The sequence below is a fragment of the Hakea prostrata genome, chromosome 1, assembly GCF_041222555.1.
Source record: "Hakea prostrata isolate BN-2017 chromosome 1, UWA_Hpros_2, whole genome shotgun sequence".
NCBI classification, from domain to species: domain Eukaryota; kingdom Viridiplantae; phylum Streptophyta; class Magnoliopsida; order Proteales; family Proteaceae; genus Hakea; species Hakea prostrata.
Window position 1 is genome coordinate 74,791,919 of NC_142600.1, and position 11,731 is coordinate 74,803,649.

The following is an 11,731-nucleotide window of genomic DNA, read 5'->3' on the forward strand; positions in this document are numbered from 1 at the left end:
TGGCAGTCCAATCACATTTGAAACCAAGTTGTTATCTTTAAATTAATAGACCATTTTTTTTGGTAACCAATTAATAGAATATTAGGTACCATACAAAATCCATTTAGTACCGAGATCGGTTTCAAACTTACAATTGATATGGATTGTTCAATTAGAATCTATCCCTTACAATATGGTTTATACCAACCTCATTGGCCATCTTACTTTTAGTATTTACTTAATTGAAGACCTCAAGCTGGATTTATTCTCTTCCCACCATTCACTTGCATTTTTTTTATCATAAAAAATATAAAAAAATTATATATATGCTTGAAAAGTTCAGCACCTCTTTTTGTTAGTAGAGGTGTTAGTATTAATAGTATTACTTATCATATTGGTGAAGAACTCTAGGAATATTGGGAACTTATAATTACAAAACGAGACATTAAAAAGAGTAGACAATGTCTATCAAAATCGAAATTAAGGTAATATGCCATTGCTTCTTGGGTGGAGTATGAAAGATAAAAGCTGCCTTTACATCATCAAGAGCTTCGCTTGCATTTAGTCTGCTTCAACCTTCTGCTTTTCAATAGCAGCACACTGTTCATAAGTTTTAATAAAATGGGTGGTAGGCTAACATTACCACCTGTACCTAACTTCATAAACTCCTCCTCCCTTGCCATCTAATTTTTTTGTTACAAGGAATAAGATGTCTGTCTGCGAACTCCACAAGTTAAGTTGGACCCATTAAAACTAAAGTTATTAAAATTGACCACTAGAAATTCAATGAGAAATTCAATGAGAGAGGTCCCCTAACATGAACTATAGTACCAGGTCACCTTCATGTACATAAGCAAATGTGTAAATGCATGTGAGCTAGTTATTCAGATGGAGTTCAGTAGGAAATGATGGATTTCATCTGTATACATCTATGCTGGGAAGGATGCACAATTATGAAGAAGATCGAATTCAAGTAGACCACATTTACAATAAGTAAGGAATTCACTATAGTTTGGTAAAACTATCTACATCCATCCAAGAGAAAAAAATATTTTTTTTATTTCTTGAAAACCTTATCACTCTTACACCTTACACCTTATAAGGTGTTACCTATGGAGTGGCACCGTTTGTTTGCTGGATCTGAAATGGGATGATAAAAAAGAAATGGATTCCATAAAATTCTAAAGTATGATTTGTTTGGTTCACTGGGTTGGAAAGTTAATAAACAAGCTTACCTGCTGAGTTAGCATTCTAATTTTTTTTCACTCATCGCTTTTCAAAATCCCACCAAAATAGGTGGGATTTTGTGAAAAATGTGTAAAAAATAATAAAGTGAGACTCATATTTGAGATTTTTTTTATAAAATCATTTTCTTTCCTTTCATTTTCTCCATCCCATATATATGAGTTCTATGTGTTTATTTTTCTCACCCCATCTTTGCAAACAAACAGTGCTTAAGTTATCCTACAAAGACTTCTATTAGGAAAAAAAAGAAGTTATCCTACAAAGACCATTCATAGCATAACCCAAAACCCTAATTTCCATAAACAATTACAATTCTACCATTTTACTAGCAATTGAATCCCATTCCAATTATAAATATATTAAAAAATCTAATTATATGGAGCTATAAAATAGAAGACACAGCCATCCGTGACAATTTTTCCCATTTGATGAATTTTTCCAGAGTTTCATCAGAACTATGAATATAGAGATTCTCATTTTCACTGTTTAGATTGATTTCTTGTGTATGAGGTGATAATATGGAGGTAGAAGACGAGGTAGGAGGTGAAATATATTTTTTTGTCTTCTAGTGGGGGCACTGGGGGTGGGGCGGAAGGAAGAGGTGGAGGTTGTTGCTGTTGGTGACTCCTTCATCCTTGCTTTAATGGTGCTGATGTGTTAGCGGTGAGAGGTGGTTTTAATCACAGTTTCATTAATTAACCAGGTGACCTGAAACTTTGCAGATTCAGGCTTGAAGACAACTTTAATGGAAGTTAAGTAACAAAGCACCTAAAACACCCCCCCCCCCATATTAACTTGCAGTGATTGACTCTCTTTTTCTCTCTTTTGTGGTTATCTTGTTTTCTTTATGAAGCTGCTAGCTATGAAAGAAAGAAGCAAAGAAACCCAACAATGTCAGGAGTTCTTTACTGCAACTTCCGTCATTTCTTTTAAAAGTTTTTTTAACTGCCAACCCACCTGCTGGTTATGAATTGATTTCAAAGCCAAGTCGAGTGTCGGACATCTCAGAACTGGGACTAGTCTTCTTCCTTTTTCTTTACTGATCTACTTTTCTGTTATTGCTACTGTTTGTTTATATATGAAGCAAGACCCAAGCACAAGAAAAAAAAGCCAGTTTCGCAGTCATGTTGCTATCACACATAATATAGTATTGACCATTAGATGGTCCTCCATCAAACCAAACTACAGCTTTGTCTGGGTGTATCTTCTTCTATGTCAAGCCTCCATGAGTCCCCTCCTAACATGCCATAGCTTCTACTCTACCTTAAACATGGTATACCATACGTACTAACGTACATGATCTACGCTCTCATACACAACAGAGGAGGCCCTATAGAGAATGAGTTTTCCTATTGCCAACTTACTCCTAAAATTAAATCAGAAAGGGGTTTTTAAGTTAGAGAATTGAATTGAGAGACTTCTTGTTAGTACTACAAACTCTTATTGTGTTGTGAATAGACGTACAATTGCGAAGAAAGAAGAACACAAATAAAACATAATCATAACAGCAAGAAATTTACCGTGCTTACATCTACTGGAAAAAGAAGAAGAAGAAGGAGATTCCACTATTTCGTGAAAACTTTTGCATACCACTCTCCACTTTATTAACTGCTAGCCATTGTTTGTTTTCTCTAGGACAATTTTTATAGAGAGCCTAGTACTCTAATTCTCATAAATTAAAATTCTTATCATTGAATAAGTAATTGATTGAAATCAATTCCAATTACAATTAAGCTATGATTATGTGGATCCACAGTATATATACAAGACATATACAAACCCAATTGTATCAACAATGCCAATGTCATTTGTATCTAATTCAGGAGCATGCATGTCAAGTTTATTATCTGTATTGGATTCGAGATTGTATTAATCTGTTGGTGAACATACATCCGAAAGGTATTTAACTATCCATTTATTTCTTTATATACCTCTTCTCTTTATAAATGAAAAAAATTAGGGGATATATTGGGTACCTTTCAAATACATCTGCAGAGAAGCTGTACTCAATGATCTAATTCTAAACTTTATGCCTAGCTTGACCTTAAGACAGACTGGATTACTCCATTTTGCACTCAAAATATTGTGCTAAGTTTTAATTTTTTGGATCCCTTATTCCATTACTATCTATATGGCATTGATCAGGAATCAGGAATCCCTTATTCAATTTGTTGGTACCATAGGAGTAGTGCAGTGGTAGACAGGGATGTCCATGAGGGCTATAAATAATACATGCCCTAAATGCCATTCAAAATGATAAATTTTAAGGGCCCAGTGTCCCCTGACAAGTCACATGTCCCTAAAATGGTACACAATTTGTAGGGGCCGGTCAGCACCAGTTCACTAGTCAAGCTCTTCTGAAGCTGGTGGGAAATCTGGTAATTAATTAGCATTGCAAAGTGGACATCTGTGATTGGAAGTAGGATATCCCATTTTAATTAGACAAAGAAAGTGGGAACCCCAGAGATGTTGATGTAATGTGATTTGAGTTATATCTGAAAGGTGGTGCTGAAATTCACCACTGAAGACCTTTGATGACTTTCATGAGAGAGGGACCCGGCCCTATGTGGATGGCTAGGCCATTTTTTTCTGCTTTAATTAATGATACTCACTCTTTCATATGTTTATCTTCACATTAACTTATTTTTTCTTTTGGATGTCATTTGAGTAAATTTCAAAAAGGTGATTGTTTGATTATTAGATTAACTATCATATGTTTGATTATTTTACTTTCTTTTTTCATTGCTTCCTAATTCCTAGTAAGATAAGGTATAGAAGAATATCAATTGGATTGATGAGAAACATAAAGTAGGCAATAATAGAATGAAAAGGGAGAGCTTAATTAGTCACATGCAGGGTTATTATCCATGGATTCATGCACCATTTAATACTAATCAATTTCTAGTTATTAGTCAAAATTATGCATTAGTCATCCAGCCCGAATTGCTTCAGGGTTGTATTACGTCATGCAGCTTATAGTCCATATTGAAACTTGTGGTCGAGACAAAATCTCGACAACTTGTTCGTGTAAATGAGTTTTTTTTAGTAAAGCTTAATTGTGAAACGTCTCAACCACAAGTTTCGATATGAACCATAGGTTTTATGTTATTGTGCAACACCCAAGCAAAATTCGGATATAGAAAGGCATGAAAACCCAAAAGAAAAGAAAGAAAGTTAGTCACGTTGAACACTCCTTAGGGAACTTTTCTCAAAAATAGTATTCAAACTATTGATCTCTCACTGATATGCCTATGCTATGCTGCTATGCTGCTTTGCTTTTTCCTTTTTTTCTTATTGTTCTTCACATCATATCGACTTGCTTTTCAATTTTAAATTATTCACAGGTGATGAACACAGCATAGCTAAAGCTCATGAGCAACTTTGAAAAGAAAAAAAAGAAGAAAAATTAGATCAACAACACTTGCTAATCATTCACAGAGACAGATCTAGCTTAGACAGTGAATAATTTCCTCGTGTATGCACAGAGGAATGAAGAGAAGGTTCCATGCTCACGTGAACCAATGGGGTCCAACTCCTAAAGTTCCAAATTCCAACACTCCAAAGTAAAAGACAGAAAGAAGGATCTCCATGATTGATATGATTTATTTATCTAAATTAATGCCTCAACCCTAACTTTAGAAGAGATTTTTGCTCTCCTAATCTCCCAATGGATGGTTTTCAAGACAAAAGAAAGCGTTTTGACATGAGAGAAAAGACAATAGAGATCAACATTAACATGCAACAAAGACACAACACATGAAGAGATAAGATGCAAAAGAAAAAAGATTACTTGCAATTGAAGCCAAACCCTATTATTTCACTCATTTGTTTCTTTTATGCTCTCTTCTCTTTTACTTTTCCACCAAGCCCAGAAAGATTGCAAAGTGTCTGTAAAAAAATCAATGGCATCTATGAGAAGAAAGGAATTGAATCCTATGTTGATAATATAATGTCCACGTGGCATTACAGATATGCACAATTTGTGAATTTCAATGCCCTATATCTGTGTGGTAGTGATAGTTAATGAGTGTGGCTAGATTCTTTAATTCCTTTTTGTATATAAAGATATATGCTCCTATATTACTTCTCTGTTATATATCAAAGTAAGGATCTACGTGAAATTCACTGAAGGTCCGATCTTTAATTCATCTTGTCAATACTTCAAGGTAAGGTGGGCTCCACTCATAATGTTTGATAAAAGAATGTAAAAGAAGCACAACCTCTACTGCTAACTCTACCCTAATGGCAAGATCTAGACTCATAGTTAATGCCATGTCATGCCATGCCATGAATGTGTTTGGCTTACTCAAGGTCTTGAGTCTTGATAGGAGCATCATGGTGGGCTGAAATCGGCGAGGCCCACCTTACATTACGTAGGTGGGGCCGTAGGTGGGCCTGGTGTCTACGTCCATTTGTAACCGTCTTCCACGTTGTGTTGCAGACTTGCAGTCTTGAACCGACAAAAGATAACACGCATGTGGGTAGTTGTTTCTGTAAGGCCCATGTAGTGAGTGGGGTTGGGGCTTTGTTTGGTATGGCATTCTTGGAATGCATGGGTCAATTTTTCACAACCCAGAAGTTGCCTTTCTCGAATCAAGAAAGTAGATCGGGTGGGTTGGGCTCAGTCTTTCTTGGGTTATGCTTACATTGATTGGGCCCAAATACTAGTGAACTAAAATGTTTTTTTGACACAAGTGTTGACATACAAAAGTTGAATAAAATAATGGCTTCGCCCGGGTTCGAACCGGAGACCTTCAGTGTGTTAGACTGACGTGATAACCAACTACACCACGAAACCATTTATTGTATACCTGGTTCTTATTTTTTTTATTCTTTAATAGTAGGGGGAAATAACACGTGCCACCTTAAAGAGAATCGACTCTTGACATGTATTAATATTTTTACCAACTGAGTAATCGTTTGGGATAAAACTATTCACATTTCAAAAAATGGAAAAAGCAATCAAACCCATTGCATTGAGGTATTACTATTATACCAAAATGTTGAGTCTTGTATTCTACGAGTTCATATAATTATAATTAGATTGTATTTATAATTGGATGGATCATGGCTAACTACTTGTACAGGGGGTAATATTTTAATTATTTGGAGATAAGATTTTAGGTTTTTTTTTTATAAATAGTCTTGATCAACTAACCTGTACATGGGAGGGGATTATCTATACCTAGAGAAGATAAGGAGAAGCAAAGAGAATCACCTTATGAGGTGTGAAAGAGTGGTGAGATTTTTTGAAATAGTGAAAACTTTATTTTCTCTCTAATGTATGTAAGCAATCTTATCGAACCACGATTAAATTTATCGTATATATTTTGTTTGTATTCTTCTTTATGGTTGTGCCTCCATCCCAACACAAAATTCGTCTTGCTTTGACTTGAATATAAACATTTTACCCCATTCTTCACCAAAATTTGGTTTTTCCCAAGGTATGAAATCTTGTCTGCGAGTTTGTCAATTCACTACTAGGTGAAGAGATTTCCCCAACGCATACTTTTGCAAAATGTCAGTTGAAAATATATCAGTCAATAAAGGTTTAAAAAATATAAACTAATCCATATTTCCCTGCAAAACGTTAGTGAGAAATTTGAAAAAAATATATAAAATTTGAAAAATAATAAAACAATTCAACTCATGTGTTTTAAAAAATATAAAATAATCTAACATTTCCCCATAAAAGGTCAGTATAAAATTTGAAAAAATAATAAAACAATTCAATTAGTCAAATCATATCTTCATGTCTACGTTTAGGGTTTTTTTTTTAATTTTTTAAAACTTTTTTATTACAAATCCAAGCTTTTAAAAGTGCCACATATTTAGCTCAAATGCCAAACGTGACTCAGTCAGAAAAATGAAAATATAATTAAATAAGTAAATAACTCATCTTCGTCTTCTTCATTTGTGAAGTTTGGTCATCACCGGAAGGCTTATTTTTCAGATCAGAAGGTTGATGGTTCATGGCACTCATCTTGGATTTGGACCTCACCAACGAGCTCAACACGAAGAGGTGTGACGGCGAGCAAATACAATCATTTTCTCAGGTTCGACGGCGATTATCGCCGATATTTCTCTAGTTCGACCATTTTCCAACGATTTCCGCCGAGATTGAGTAATTTTGCTTTTCAACGTGTGTTTCCAGTCGCCACTCACCAAACCATTTTGTCGAAATGTTTTACCATGGTTTTTTTTTTCTTTTCCTTCTTCTTACGTATCTACCTTTTATCAAACAATAATGACTAATCCAGGGTCAACTTTGTCACTGGCTGAATGCTTCCCTGCACTGCATATATTTCAAACAGCACCACCATTGTGATGTGACAACCATGACAAGCTTGTATTAATTTATAAAAATATTGCTATTGCTATAGGAAATTTTATATGGAAATGTTGAAATCATCTAAAGCCATGCTCACCTGTGGAGATATAGATTGCTTGGGTATCTTTCTATGGTAGGTGGGGATTCCTGCAATGAGGTTGACTGCAAATTTTTACACAAAAAACTTCCTACTCAAATATAAAATAAAAACTTAGATAATACATTGATCTTTTTTTTTAAAAACAATTTAGTAACAATATGATTAAAATTATAAAATGAAACTTTCCTGATGTTGATTTTGATGGCCACCAATCTGACTTTCTATGATTGGATGTATTTTCTTTTGGTGTCAAGATGATCTAGAGGAGGATCGAACATTTGATGGAGCCACTGAAGGAAGGAGGAGTAGACTAATGTCTGCCTTCTTTGGCGTGTAAAATAATCCCGAAGGATATTTAGTATTCAATAAAGTCTCAAGAAATGAATCTCTATCATTTCAACCTCAAATTCGAGGAGATAATTTTTCCTAAAAGGGGAAGGAAGTAAATGTAATATCTTGATATTTTTGCCTTTTTTTATGCCTGTATTCTTTTTTCACATACATATATATTTTTAATATTACAACGTGCTTACCTTATAACTACTCCACAAATAAAATAAAACTAACTTGTAAACTGATGATGATGATGCTATTTGCAAGGAATCACTCTCATTGGACCCTTGCTCATTAGTAAGCCTCAAGAAATTGTTTTGTAATTACTCTTACTAATGTTGCACTTAGAAGAATTTTAGAGTATTTTATAGTAAAAATTGCTGAAGGCATTTGAAAAATGATGTAGGCAAATTTATTTTCATTTTAAATTATCTAATTATTTAACAATTCTCCTCTTTCTTCAATTATTATTATTATTATTTTAATCGTATATGTTCCTTTTAAGTCGATCATAAACTAATGTTAAGTCCCTTAATACAATATATTTTATCTAGTTATTTTAAGTTCTTCAGCTACCATCTAAAAACATTATGATTCCTTGGAACCAGTAGCTCATCAGATATTTTGCTGCACAGATTCATTTTCCTGTAAATGAACGAGCAAGCGTGAGAGACGCAGAGAGCTGAGATGGAGGTAGGGCTCAACCTGGTTCCACTCACCATTGTAGCGCATTTGCTGGGCACAGAAGCTTCTGTTATGGTGTTGGTTTGGTGCTTCTATTTCAGAGGTGGTCTTGCCTTCAAAGCCACCGACAAGCTTCTCATCTTCAATGTAATGTTCTCCATCTGGGTTTTCTTCTTCTTCTTCTTCTTCAACTGGGTTTACAAGCTAACAGTACTGTTACTTTGCAGATTCATCCAGTGCTGATGTTAATCGGAGTTATAGTTCTAGGTGGTGAAGGTGATGAAATCGTTTTATTATAACTACCCAAATCCCTGAAACTCTGTGTTTTAGTAAATCTTTGACAAATTAAGCATAATTGATTTTGATTAATGATGCAGCCATAATCTTTCACAAATCCTTTCTTCCCTTCTCGAAGAAAGTGAAGAAACTGATCCATGTCACCTTGCACACCTTCGCCCTTATCCTTGGCATTGTAGGCATCTACGCTGCATTCAAATTTCACCATGAGAGCTTCATTCCCAATTTCTTCAGCTTGCATTCTTGGATGGGGATCGGAGTCATCTGTCTCTATGCTATTCAGGTAAGAAGAAAACACAATCACTAGTCACTACCCAACTTCTAATTCATTTTAACCCAGCCCATAGACATAAATCTGGGCTGGATGGAGGCCCATTCCAGCCCATTGTATTGGGCTCTGGCCCAAGTCTGAAATCACTGAAATTGTGAGTATTAGTGTTAAGTTTGATTTTAGTTAATTTACTGAAGAAAAAAAAAATCTTGTTTTGATATTGGACACTTGTCAAGAATCCAATCATATGGGTTAAAAATTTATTTTACAAAGAAGTGGGTAGAAGATTGAGATTCTAATTTTCTTTGGTTTGCTTTGCAGTGGATATCTTGGCTGTTGGTGTTCTTATTCCCTGGTGGATCAGCTGGAGTTAAAGCTCAATCACTTCCAAAACACGTGATTTTTGGGTTGTTGTTGTATATATTGGCTGTTGTCACGACTCTACTGGGCTTTCTAGAGAAGCTTACATTCCTTGAGAACACTGGAGTTACACGATACGGACATGAGGCCTTCCTTGTTAATTTCACAGCTATGGCTACTATTTTGTTTGGAATCTCAGTAGCCTTAATTGTTGTTTCTCCACCACAAACAATTGCAAATGCAGAGGAATCAGACAATTCAGACATTGAATTAGTCGAGTAAAAGGATAAATAAACACTTATTGATTAAATAGTTTTTTATTTGTTAATTATTATGGTAGTTTTTCTTCATTTCTTCCTCAATTCATTGGTGCATTAAAGATTTTTTTATTCCACATTAGACTAGTCTTTTTTTATTTTTTATTTTTTTATATTACTCTAAAAAAATTGAGAATTCTTTAACTTTATATAGACCATGAGTTATGTACCAAGTTGGTATTTCATTTTTTCCGATAACCGAACGATTGTACTAAGTTTATAAAATGAAAATCGGAAATACGCATAAGGCCATAGTTCTCCAAGAGGGAAAACCCAAAGAAGAGTTTTTCTGACGAAACCGAAACCTCAGCAGTCTAGTCACATCTCTTTTCATTTCTGAAACCAAGTCGGTATCTTTAAATTAATAGACTATCTTTTTTTAACCGATTAATAGAATATTAGGAAACATAAAAAGAATCCGTTAATATCGGCGAATTTCGGTGGTTTCGGTTCATGGCGGACAGAAACTGAGACCAAACCGCGAATTGGCGATAAATTGCCACCGTATCTCGTGAATTTTTCGCCAAAAGTAGCAATATTTTTGGCGATATAAGTGAGAGTTCGCCAAATTTCGGCAAATTATCTCACTCGATCAATTTTTAGGATTTTCTCTCTCCTCTATAAACCTCTCCCAAAGCTTTTCTCTCATAGTTTTTGGCATTTTTGCCATATTTTTGTTTGATCTTTGATATAAAACCTTAGGTCTCACTTTATTATTTATGGATATAGCATTGTTCTTGACGATCAAGCAAAATTTCATACAGATTTGGGTATTTTGTGGAGTTTTCATCCGAAAGGTAACTATTGCTTTCTAAATTTTTTTTTTTTAAATGCATGTCATAATATTGTTGGATGGGTATGAAAGTAATATATGATGAAATACCGTAGGCTAATCTACAAACTCCCGGAGAGAATTTTGTTTTCACTAAGTAATTTATTTATTTATTTTCGGGCTTCAAAATTTGTTTTTTTCTATATTGCAAATGTTTACTTTTTGCATGATATATGTGTTGTATCATGATTGAAAAATATATGTGGATTTTCATGGGCCGATTTACAGAATTGTCTTATCACTTTTAAAAGCCAACTTCATTCCTATTTTATTAAGCAAAGTAATTGAAATAAGATTTCGTCTAATATCCGGCACATGGAGGACATTGGTGAGAACAATAGTCTTCCTCGAAGTGAGTTTCAAAGTCACTTTACCTTTTTCCATAATAGGGGCACTTTGGAAATTTCTCATAAATACATTTTCATCATTTGAGTTCATGGAATATGAGGAAAACATCTTAAGATCACCACAAATGTGTCGTGTAGCATTCTATCAAACACCCAATTAATCCTTTGGTTTTTCAACCAAGTTGGCTTCTATGATCATAGCTATAAATACATCATCTTCAATTAGGTTCACCTTTTAATTTTTTTCTTCTTGAACCTTCAATCTCTTTTGAAATGGCCAACCTTTCCACAAACAAAAGAAGCCAATTTCTTCTTCTTAGAAGACTCATCATAGTGTTGATGACTTTTTCTCTTCTTGTTGTGCTAGTTAGTTTCCACCAAGTTCGCTTTTAAGCGTCTTTTTCCAAGATCTTTTTCACCTTTGTCTTTGAACCGGTTCATTTCTTATAATTTCGATCCTTACAACCAACTGGTCTAAGATCAATTCTGTTTTTTAATGTTTCATAGACATCTTGAAAACATTCCATGAAGGTGGAAGTTTCTCAATCAAGGCACCGGTTACAAACTCTTCAGATAAGACGATTTTCTTTTTTGCTAGCTTCCCAACCACAATTTAAAATAAATCAATTTGGGTT

At 34.4% G+C, this 11,731-nt stretch overlaps 1 protein-coding gene and 1 non-coding gene across 2 annotated transcripts; one reads left to right on the forward strand and one right to left on the reverse strand.

Moving 5' to 3' along the window:
* Positions 1 to 5,948: 5,948 nt before the first annotated feature.
* On the reverse strand, positions 5,949 to 6,022 carry TRNAV-AAC (transfer RNA valine (anticodon AAC)). The gene has a single exon. It is a non-coding gene; the product is annotated as a tRNA-Val (tRNA).
* Positions 6,023 to 8,528: 2,506 nt separating this feature from the next.
* On the forward strand, positions 8,529 to 9,966 carry LOC149030054 (putative ascorbate-specific transmembrane electron transporter 1). Its single transcript, XM_089152134.1, has 4 exons — positions 8,529 to 8,819; positions 8,900 to 8,948; positions 9,050 to 9,252; positions 9,562 to 9,966. The coding sequence occupies exons 1-4, from the start codon at positions 8,676 to 8,678 to the stop codon at positions 9,880 to 9,882; spliced, it is 717 nt and encodes a 238-aa protein (XP_089008260.1). The 5' UTR covers positions 8,529 to 8,675; the 3' UTR covers positions 9,883 to 9,966.
* The last annotated feature ends 1,765 nt before the right edge of the window (positions 9,967 to 11,731 follow it).

What these genes read in the sequence shown, in the direction of transcription:
- LOC149030054 (XM_089152134.1), top strand. Translation starts at nt 8,676, where the DNA reads ATGGAGGTAGGGCTCAACCTGGTTCCACTCACCATTGTAGCGCATTTG. An exon ending in TATAGTTCTAGGTGGTGAAG is followed by an intron (nt 8,949 to 9,049) that starts GTGATGAAATCG and finishes TTAATGATGCAG; the next exon opens with CCATAATCTTTCACAAATCC. An exon ending in TCTGTCTCTATGCTATTCAG is followed by an intron (nt 9,253 to 9,561) that starts GTAAGAAGAAAA and finishes TTTGCTTTGCAG; the next exon opens with TGGATATCTTGGCTGTTGGT.